Below are 11,886 nucleotides of genomic sequence, written 5' to 3' on the forward strand. Positions count from 1 at the left end.
TCCGGACAGCTACAGGATGCCTCTTGATGTCACCTGAAGCACATTTGCACAATGAGGCCACTATGCTGCATATTAATGAGCATAATGAACTGCTTACCATACCAAGCAGTTTCTACTAGGATGCTTTCGTAGAAATCACAGTTTCAGACACGCTCTAAACGCCATTCACAGTGGAGCTATTAACACCTTCCTTGACTCCTTTCCAGTGAATAGCATCCTTGGAACCAAACCACCACTTTTAGCAGACGAAGAGCTCGAGTTGCCGCGTGAAATTCAGAGTGTCCCTTTCGCAACTTCGATCTGGATATTGTAGCAGGTTAAACTCCTGCTGCTAACAGACTGAACCCCGACATACAAAATACATGTCCTGCATGCAACGAGTCCCCGCATGACATTAACCACCTTTTTGCATGCCCAACGAACCCTACTCACCTAATATCCCTTTCCCTTTGGTCCGACCCCGTCGAAAAAGCATTTTCCCGGGCCTCCCGTTAGATGATCTCTACGACAACTAGATTTATGATTTCCGTTCCGGCAGGGATAATCTTAACAACAACTAGTCAACATCCAATTCATCAAATCACGAGAAAATCGATTAGCCAACTAACGTCCATAATATATAATAGAAAAACATAATATCCAAATTCCTTTGGCAAATTTATTATACGTTCATGCAGACGTGCGTCAACCATATGCAAATGGAGGTAAACTCTTTTGGTTGGAGCAAATGCCAAAAAACAATCGGAAATCAGTAACAATTATATATACATATATAAATACTTAAATCTAGATATTTTAAAAGGCCTTATACATTTAATAGTACATATTTAAATGTAATAATTAATAAAATCGGGGAACTCGGGATAAAACGTAAGGTTCGTATTGAAGATAACACGATGGCCGAGCTGCATAAAACAATTTCCGCTTTTGTTAAGCAATAAATATTATACGGTGGCGTTGAAGAATGCACGCGTTGTTGCGGGAACATTTCCTAGTTATCAATTCTGTGATTCGAAACAGTATCGTTTGCATTTTGCGGCACAGAAGAAATTTATAAACTTTTAATGGATCCAAACCTCAGTGTTGTAGATAGCAAGAGGTTTAACCAGCCCCGACATCATCATTCCATCATCTTGAGACTCACATAATTTGGCAACAAAATATTATGTTAACGTTCATAAATAATTGTAGAAGAGACAGAAAACATTAGGAAAATTGACATTCAAATTATGTTACAATTTACAATAATCCTTTGGATAATAAAACATATACCTAATATATTTTGTGGATACTTTAACTCTGCAGCCTATTTTAAAAAATTGTTTTTTATTATAATTCAGATGAGGCAGCAAAAAAAAAGTTGTTTTCGTAAGCATCATCACGGATACACAGCTAGATTGACTGAATTATAATTTTTTTATCAAGCCATTCAAAAAATTGTATCAACCTATTGATAGTACATAGAATCGAGAACTTAACATTGCAAGAAGACTCGTTTCAATGATATAACAAAAAAAAAAAAAGAATTCAATTTAAAGTTAATAACTATTTCATTACGACAGATTATGAATCCATTGCACTATCGGAATTAAGTTAATCGTCATGGCCGGCAAGAAACAGATGTTGACTATATTAAGTTATATAAGGATATTTGTCCAATTAGCGTAGTGTTGAATTGTTAAATTCTCCAATTGAATTTCAAAACTTTTCCATAGATGAGTTTTCGGCATTCTTAACCACTTTCATATTAGATAAATAGGAAATTTCTTTTCTTACTTTTCCTCTTATATTATTGACTTTAGCGTTGCCGTGGATACGGTGGACGGTGGACCTCGTCAACTTTGATTATAATTTTTAAAAATTTATTAGCGCGACGCCCGAAAATTCCTTACCGTTTCCCGTTGCCAATATGGCTATTTTTTTTTTGTATTTTATTTAATGTATTTTGATATGAACACGCTCAAAAGTTCTTTACCCGAAATGTATAGTTATTTGCACATTGAATTCGCATATTTCACTAAATTTGTTGGATGCCTAAATACCGCACGTGAACGTTTATATTCAAATCCCCCCTTTATGTTTAAAATTTGTAATCCCCAGAATAATTGCAATGTGTTAACCGTTTAAAATATTTGTACCGCGCAAGGCATAAAGCACCACACACGTTTAAAACGCTCCACACTATATCTCATGAAGTGAACCCAATGAGGTGTTTTCGCACTTTGCCGCTGATAAACTTTTCTCATTTTTATCTGATGGTTAGGCTCTAAATTGTCGGCTTCATCGCAAAGAATACTTATTCGCAGTCACATTATATTGCATTGTAATTTACGCCACCTCATAAGCTTTCACTCGCTTGTATAATTTCCTCACTAAGAAAACGATAGTAATTTAATTAGATATTCATTGTTGTTGCTAATTTGCAATCAATATGATCACTTTCAGCACTAATCATTTGCATGCTGAATGTCTCTAGCCACTCTTTACATTTTTCTTTACTTCCAAAAGCAAGTAAATTCGAGATATAGTCAATGCCAATAGAGGGTCGGTAACTGAAAAATATTATATTAAGTTGAATTTTATAAATAAAATTTGTTTTGACATACGCCTTTAAAATAGTGCGCAGTGCACTCTTGCGCTCTCTATCGATGAACCAATCAATCAAATGTCCCGCCATCAGAGGTGCTGACTTGTAAAGTTGGAACAACTTGCAGTAGTTACCCTGCGCCCATGCCGACCGGAAGGCTAGCGCATGTGCAATAGCTGGATCATCACGCTGAGATTGTTTTATTGAGCGCAGCACAGTTGTTGTATCTAAAGGCAAAATATGAAAATTATAAACTTAAGATTTTTAAATTAACTTGAACTTACCCAAGGTATTTTTTGTAAATATATAGTACAGTATTCTATATGCTGTAAATTCTAATGAATTCACACTTGCTCCCACTTCCGTATAAAGCATTTTTAATTGTGTTTGGCATTGATTGAACTCTTCATGATCACCTTTTTCCATTGCAATACGGGCGTGTGTTTCATATACTTCTACCGTGAACTTATCTCGAATACCTTGGACCTGTTGAAATCAACTCTTGTTTCGTAAACTAGTAATTACATTAATAGTCTTCTTTCGAAACACTTACCGTCAGATCTTGACGTATAGACTTAAGCTGATCGCATGCATAATAATAATCCTGATTGTCTTTCCATTTTTGTTTGACATTTTGCAGCGAATGCGCTAACACCTCAATGGGCCGCACTTCCGACGGCATTGGTGCCTTTGTCAAACGAAGAAATGACTTCTCCAAATCCCTACACGTACCTACTATATGTAAATCGAATAAATCTAACCCTGTCTCAAAACCTCCCGTGGATTCGATATCCATATACATACGCCCACCCAAACTAGTTACGCTCTTTCTTTGCTTTTGTTGTTTCGCTACACCGAAAGGAGAACTTGCTACCGAGACAACCGACTTCTTCGACAATGATCCTTGAGAGAATCGAGCTGCGCGTTGTTGCAAACGAGTAGTATCATCATCAACTGCCCCACCGATAGAAGACGAATAAAAAGGTACTTTGGATTTTGAATTTGTGCTTTTAACATGTTTACTTCTCTTGGAGTTATTAGCCTTTTGCGTCTTTTTACTAGAACAATTAAATGGAATGAAATTTTCAGAAGATCGACGATCAGATGATTCGGAACTAGAACTTCGACAAATTTTCCGACGCGGACTTAATGTGGGACTACATGAACGAGAGCGCGTACTTCGTTTGCGATATTTATTTGATGGCGGAGAGCTAAAAAAAAGTATTCGATGATATCGTTTTATGTCTTAAAGAATGAATTAATAGATATATCTTACCGCGAACGACTCCTAGAATCTCTTGATGTCCTCTGTGCGCCACCAAACGAATTCCGTTGACCTAATCGAGCGTTTAAACTACGTGATATACCTTTTAAATTCTTTTGTTGTGTTGATTGTTTCTGGTTTATTTGATTTTGTTGCTGCTTATAATTTTGTGTGTCTTGTGTATGTTCCTGTGGCTGTTGTTGCTTTTGTTTCTGGTTGTACAGTTGCATTTGTACATTGTTTCTTTCACTGTGCACACTCGGAACAGGCTCATTATCCCAATCTCGAGTCCAAAGCTCATTCCGATTAGCTGCTGCCATTATTTTTCCTTTCAGACATATATCAATTTGGTCCTTATCCAAATCGGTAGCACATTTAGCATAGCAACGAGCTACATAACTATTCAAAGACTCTGGCCAAGCATCATTGGGATTATTAAACATATTTATTTTTTTATTAGGCGGCTCGGTAGAACTAACACTGTTAGTAAGTGGTTTTTGTTCGCCCTGTTTATTAACATCAACCGCATCATGGGTTTTGAAGTTGGAATACGGCATAATTGGAGGAGGCGGTTTCGTTAAATCCGCAGTTATAGGAGGAGGAATTGTAGGTGGTGGTAAAGATGTGTTAACGAAGCTTCCATTCATTTGTTGACTCGTATTCAGGTTTTCGAAATGTGCATCGAAAGCAGCCTGCTGCTGTTGTTGTAGAGGGTTCTGTTTCTTATTTCGTTTACGCTTTTTTTTACCACTACCGTTTACGTTGTTCATAGCCATAGTATTTATACCATTATTAGTCGTATTATTTTGGAAAACTGCAGTATTCATCGGGGAGTTTGAATTTTGTAACGGATTGGGAGCATTGGCTAAGCGCTTCTGTTGATTCAAGTTAAACCGTATACCACCAAACCCTTTCTGATTACCCTGCAACTGATTGTTACCAGGGGTCATTGGCGGTGGAGGCGGTGGACCAGCTGGTAGTGGTGGTAAATTTTTATCGGCATGTTGATTTAGAGAATTACTAAATCCAGGGGGTGCATTATTGCTTTGTTGAGACTGTTGTTGTTGTTGTTGTAATCCGTATCGCATATAGTATTGATAATATTGGCTATATTGTTGTTGATATTGTTGATTAGCATACCACGGATTGGAATACCATTGTTGGGCGTTAGATGCGTTGGTGTTAACGCCATTATGTTGCTGCTGTTGTTGCATCTCTTGTAATTGTGGTATTAAGGGTGCAGTTATGGTGTCCGACATATTTCAGTCACAAAAATAACAAGTTTTTGTGCTGGCAGTCCGTAGAACAATCTCTAAGGTCCTCGAAGTAAACAGACCCCTTTTACGACTTTATGGTTAACAAAACTTACCTTACGTTGAAAATCTGGATCTAACTAGAATTTAATTTAAAAGTTTTTATCTTATTTTAATACATATGTCATTAAAACTATTTTTACAAATACGCACTAAGAAATATTTATCCGTCATTCGTCCGCCATCTTGTACTTACCAAAATGCAGGTGCGGTCATGCAAAAATTTAAGTTTTTTTACCACTAAACCTAAATATTTTTCACGATATTTCTTTTGAATTGATTACACTTTCGATTATATTGTTTCATAACTTTTAAGAGCAAATAATTGATTTGTATAAATTCAAGAAAAAGTCTTCTGAAAATTAAATTTCTTTCAATTATAATGACGAAACATGGCCACTGAACTGTAACAAGAATGAAATTGATAAATGTAATGTTGGCAGCACTGGTTATGATGTTGCCCATGAATGATGAAAACCAATATTGGCGTGTTTTATTTAACCACCACAAGCTAATAGCTAAATCATGGACAAATAAACACGTTTAGCTTATTTCAAATCTTCGCTTATAAATGAATTGTGTTGGCAATGCGGGCCCAAACTCTCAGATGAAATGTAATTTATTTGAAAACAAAAAACGGTTGAATTTATAAATCAAATTTCCTTTTGTTTACCGCTTTTCAATAATATTCTGATCTTTTACGGAATGTACAACCATTATTATATCCGGGATGGTCTAAATAAATATGGAAAAAGTTTTTATTTGTACATCGATAGAATGTAAAATTTTGGTTTGTTTACATTTTTATCTGTCCAAATTGGTTTTTCCGCTATTCCATTAAGTTTTTTTTTTGGAAAAACCCAAACTATTGTGAGTGAAAAAACGCGAAGAACTGGCAATGCCTCTTGTTCAATATGCAAGCTATGATAACTCATGACAAGCTAACAAATTATGTCTTCCATACAAAATAAACTAATAGCTTAATTTACTGGTCAAATAAAACACGCCCATAAATTTTGGTAAGGAAAAAAGTAGCCCTACAAGACAGAGCTAACCCGGACGTTACACGTTCAAGAATTTGCTTTCAAGTTGCTACACACTCACGCTTTTTTACTACCACACTCTCACTATTCGAACTTGAAAGCCGTTTTGCTTTAAATTTTTTCAAATCAAGAAGTTCAAGTTGATGATGAAGAAATACCCTACAAGACGGACCCTACAAGACGGACCCTACAAGACGGACCCTACAAGACGGAGCTAACTCGTACACCACTACACATGCAAATTTTTTCAGCTTTTATCAATACATACACATTGCTAACATTTTGTAGGTAAGTGGCAATCTCGGTAGTTAGAGTAGCAAAATTCATTAACCCTAATTTTTGTATGTGTAAGAGAGAGAACAATGAACCGTTCAAAAATCGCCACCATGGCCGCTGTTCATTTCAAAATAAAATTTAAAGTGAATGGATGTAAGTGCGTTTTAAATATTTATTTTATTTTGTTAAGTATTTTTGGATATTTATCCATCTTATAAATGCATTATTTGTGTTGTTTTTATTATTAGTTTTTATAATTAAAATAATTTCATTCCAGTTATACGTGTGTGCGCAGGAAAGGAAGAGCAAGGAGGTTACGTTGGAATTGGTGGAGGTATGTTTCATATATTTTTAATAAATAATACAAATTAGTAATTTCAAATAATTTCAGGTTTTTGGATTTAGCACTGGTGCAATATAGTATAACAACAACGCAGAATCAGTGGATAATAACATGGTAAATATAAATGCGTATATGTACATGTTGAGTTAGTGCGTATTAAGATGTACATACATATGTACATATGTATGTATGTACAAGAATGCATCTGTTGCATTGTGTCCAAAATATTTATTTATAATAATTTTTATTTTGATGTTAAAAAGTTGTTTATTTTTTGTTTAGTTATTACAAGCATTAAGCTCTGTAGATATATATGTATATATATATACGTTTGTTTTTTAGCATTACTTATATTTTCATTATCCATTTCAGATATTGAAAACACAAAGGCGTTAGGCGTCAATTGGTCCTTCCATCGGAGTGGAGGTCTCCCTCTTCCTCGGCTTCCACCGAGTCCATTCGAACAGCATGACCAAGCCCGCGTAGCCGCTGTCTTTTTTCGCTGGACTATGTCTATGTCGTCTAACAACACATACAGCTCATCATTTCATCTTCTGCGGTATCCGCCGTTGCCAATGTTTAAGGGACCATAAATCCCCAAAACCTTTCTTTCGAAAACTCCTAGTGCCGTTTCATCGGATGTTGACATCGTCCAGGCTTCTGCACCATAATGTAGGACGGGAATGATGAGGGACTTGAAGAGTTTAGTTTTTGCTCATCTAGAGAGGACTTTACTTTTCAATTGCCTACTCAGACCATAAACACAAATACTGGAGGATTACAATAACTACAACTTTTCTTAGGTTTGTACTACGAATACAAATATATTTATATTTTCTAATCGTTAATAACAATTTCTATTTCTAATATTTTTCAGGCATGATAAACAAGACAACAACAAATCCCATCGGACATTTAGATTAGCAGTTGCACAACCTCTTTCCGACTGAACCTGTTTATGATGTACATATGGGATAGGTTTGTGTGGAATTGACATCAAACAATATTGGTTCATTAGTTTCGTTGGATAGTTATAAGGAAATGGTTCGCGTTTAGTATTAATTTATTCATTTGCTAATTCATAATTTAGATGTAAAATATTATTAAACTATACAAATGAATGTTCGAATACTAATAACATTCGTAATAGTAATGGAATTTTATTTGAATTGTATAACAACAACTACAAAAAATAAAAATGTAATAATTAATAATAAATTTATATATGAAATATGTAAAAAGTAAAAATTTAATAATTAATACTAACTTTATTTTTAAAATATGTAAATTTTGTCAATGTATAAATAGCTGCAGAACGTTTGTAAAGAGTTCACTTTGTACTGAAATGCTATAATTTAAAAATTAATCTATAATGATTATTAAAAATTTAAAATATTATACAATACTAATTTATAAATGTAAATACATCATACAATTATAATAAATAAATAAAAATAAAACAATTTAAAATTTTCCATTTTAAACGGAAAAGTAGGTGACTTATAGAATGAAGACCAATGGAGACCAATGAACCAAATTTAAGTAACGAAACGGTGACCCAACAAATGACCAATACCTGTGATTAAAGGGTTACCCTGAAAATGATAAATCGAACAGTCTCCACACAGCAAGTCATGGGTACTGAAACTCCAACACATTCAAAGAAATTTTAATAACACCACTACATACACAAAGCAACAAAGGGCAAAATGTGCATAAACATTTACCTCAACTCTTCTCTCGTACAGCACTCTGAATGATAGAAAGAAACAACCAAAGTGCTCGTGTTTGATCAAGTTTTGTTTTGAGCTATATCATGGCTGCTTGTGAATTATTATTTTTCGTGTTTTATTTAAATCAGTGATCTGCAGCCTAATTAAAGTTTAAATTATTAAAGCACGTAATTATTGAAAACGTAAAATAAAAGTTTTCTAAAGCCAAAATATGGAATTGAAGAGGGTGAGACAGTAATACTTCATTGCACTGTCAATTCGAAGCACGCAATAGAAGCTACGCCAACAATGGTCAACATCAATGGCGAAACCATTGAATACGTAAATAATTGTTGAATATAATAATATTATCTTGCCTTAAATTCTAATTAATTTTCCACACAGATATTTCAAACCTCATATGGCGCGTTAAAGGTACGCAAACTTATTGGTGTCACTTATGGCGTAGAAATTTCGAAGCGATGGAATATGTGCTGCAAGCAAATCCATAACTATGTATGGAAACGCTGCTACATGGATCACAAATCATTTACACACCAGATATTAAGTTTAATGTCTCTTTTTTACGTGCCATTAAACCTTTTTGTCAACACAAGCACGAGAATTGGAACTACATGGTTTAGGTGCTTTTGAAATTTTATTATCACGACATGTGTCAACTGGGTTTTGCCAATGAGCTAGAGGGCAAAGCAGTTTCAGTATTTTTGGGCTTACCGGCACTTGGCCGTGCCTTTAGCAGCTAAAACACAGAAATTAAAGGGTAAATTTAAGTGAATGTTTGTGCTCATAGAAATATAAAAACTTTTTGTATGTTTAATTAGGAGGACTTTTTTGATTAATTTTCACCTTGTATTGAGGAATCATAACGTTGTTGTATCTCTTTACAAGGACATAAATTCACCGAAATTAGTTCAATGGAAATACTACAGCAAGAGCATGGATGTTAAGACTTGAACGGTGCCGTGCTAGATTTAGAATTCCTAAAACATAAGGGAATTATTACCAACTTTTATTACAAACTTTATAAAAAATCAAATTTTACTTTATTTTTATAGAAACCCTCCTCCCAGATGAATCTAGTACTAGTGAAATTAATGAAAGAACAGATCTTATAAAAACTCCTAAAGAAATCAAAAGAGTCCTCACATAATGTGAGCAGCTTACACTTCCAGCCCGCTCGGGGTATTTGACCAGCCTTTGTCCAAAGCAAAAATTGTTCAACTATTCAATTCTTTATACATATGTATATAGTGTAGTACGATGATATATGTATAAAGTAGATATAATAATAAACACCTAAATGGCATGATATTTTCAATAAATATGTAATATAATTAATGATTTTGTTATTAAATTCTCATTTGGGATTTTGGTAGAACTAACCGAAAATAGCGGGTATAGTTTCTGGGCTTTTGTGGGTCGCAGTACTGAAAGTGCACGTGGAGGTTTTGTTCGCAGTTTTGGGTCTTTCATCCGTGATTGTACCAAGATCATTGCCCGAATTGTGCAAGAGGTATATATAAATTGTTAAATGATGAATGTAATGTGCAAGAAAGGGATGGACGATCACACGTACACAACAGTTTCGGGTACTTTTGTCAATTCGCCCTTAAGAATGGCATAGAAACTTTCATTGAAACTGCTAGTACCGCTCCCTGGCATTTCACCGAAGAATTCGCCGGTACCTGTCTTGAAGGACACTGATAGATGGCTGATTAAAAAAAAAACTACTACAGGGGGCTCTGCTAACCACAGAGTGACATATGCCTTTCGAAAACAAAGAAAAATTAGAGCAGAAAGACATATGCAGCATTGGCACCAAAATCAATGAGAGAGAGCGAGCAAGATAATCACACCGACATGCCGTAAAAGAGGAGAAATGGTAAGTTTTTTCCTGCTGCTAGAACAAAAGAGACCAAAATATTAATACAAGCTTTCTTTACCGGTAACCAATATTCCATAAGATAAGTAACTCTATTCGTCTTGAATTATTGAAACATAAGGTAATTATTACCAACTTTTATGTTGTAAAAATTAAAATTTTATTTTATATTGTCACGGATTTCCAAAATCTGTCGTTAACGTTGAAACTCTAACTTGAGTTCGATCACTGGATTGTCAAATAAAAGTCACACTTTAATGGCTATACACTACTCTTTATTTCTAATTCAAATAACTTAACACCTTATTACTCGTTATACGAGTTTACCACTTCTTACTTCTAACTTCTTGCACTTTACTCGGCAACTCTCTGACACTTAGAACTGTGTGTTGCTGCCAGTCCGGCAGCCCTTATATAGTCGATTGTAAGCGATACATTGTCGCAACTACGAATATCGATGTCTAGATACATCTGGCATGTTATCGATTTCGATTGTCAATTCTAGTTTGTTCTGGTATCATTTTCGTTATATTGCCCTCCACTTAAGTCTGATCGTCCCGATTAGACATACTTCCAGAACCAAATGATGCAAGCCGTTCTAGATGAACCACCTTCATTTTATTCCTAGGTCTTCCAATGGTTTGTATGCGATACACTACATCATTGATCCGTTTAATAACCTGGTATGGTCCTTCCCAACTACATTGAAATTTAGGAGACAATCCTTTCTTGCGTTGTGGGTTATATAGCAACACCCAATCTCCTTCCACAAATCCTTCAGAGTTCATAGCCTTGTCATATTTTGCCTGTCTCACCATAGCATGTATTTCTCTCATCTCGTCTTCTAGGATACTGTTGGCTTCCTTAACATTCCTTCCACCATTTGCGTTTGATGACCAAAGATTACCTTTGCAGGAGTCTGCCCCATTGTTTCATGTACAGCGTATACCCAATTTGTAGCACATTTCCTGGATTTCCTGGAGCTGATTCGAAATTCCTTCCTTGGTCAGAATGTAATTCTATTGGAACACTATACCTTGATACCCAATTATTGATGAATACATTCACTACTGTTTCAGCTTCTTGATTCTGGCCATTTGCTGAAGTAATCCATAACTACCAAAACATATTTGTTTCCTAATTTACTGGTGGGAAACGGACTGGCTACATCCATGGCAATTCGTTCAAATGGGGCACCCGAATTGTACTGCTTCATCTGGCCGTGACTCCTGGATTTCGGCCCTTTTGCTGTAATGCACTCAGCACAATTAGCAATCCACTCCGTGACTGATTGCCGACAACCAACCCAATAAAATCTTTGCTTTATTTTTTCCAAGGTTTTTGTGATTCCCTTGTAAATTTTGAGGTCTGCGACAATCCTTTACTGTCTCAATATTTTCCTGAGCTGTACAAATGTCATTCGTTGTCACTTTGTGTCCTAAATA

General features: G+C 35.2%; 1 protein-coding gene and 1 long non-coding RNA gene across 2 annotated transcripts; one reads left to right on the plus strand and one right to left on the minus strand.

The window, feature by feature from the left end:
- Window positions 1–638: 638 nt before the first annotated feature.
- Window positions 639–5,583, minus strand: LOC105220278 (leukocyte receptor cluster member 8 homolog). The gene is made up of 6 exons (XM_011196717.3): window positions 5,361–5,583; window positions 3,864–5,244; window positions 3,141–3,798; window positions 2,872–3,073; window positions 2,607–2,814; window positions 639–2,552 (listed from the first exon to the last, which is right to left on the minus strand). Exons 2-6 carry the CDS (start codon window positions 5,108–5,110, stop codon window positions 2,396–2,398), a joined length of 2,472 nt encoding a protein of 823 aa, XP_011195019.1. The 5' UTR covers window positions 5,111–5,244; window positions 5,361–5,583; the 3' UTR covers window positions 639–2,395.
- A 913-nt stretch (window positions 5,584–6,496) lies between these two features.
- On the plus strand, window positions 6,497–8,030 carry LOC128920154 (uncharacterized). The gene is made up of 5 exons (XR_008470277.1): window positions 6,497–6,636; window positions 6,761–6,817; window positions 6,875–6,940; window positions 7,199–7,629; window positions 7,704–8,030. It is a non-coding gene; the product is annotated as an uncharacterized LOC128920154 (long non-coding RNA).
- The last annotated feature ends 3,856 nt before the right edge of the window (window positions 8,031–11,886 follow it).

This window comes from Zeugodacus cucurbitae, chromosome 3, assembly GCF_028554725.1.
Source record: "Zeugodacus cucurbitae isolate PBARC_wt_2022May chromosome 3, idZeuCucr1.2, whole genome shotgun sequence".
Classification (NCBI taxonomy): Eukaryota; Metazoa; Arthropoda; class Insecta; order Diptera; family Tephritidae; genus Zeugodacus; species Zeugodacus cucurbitae.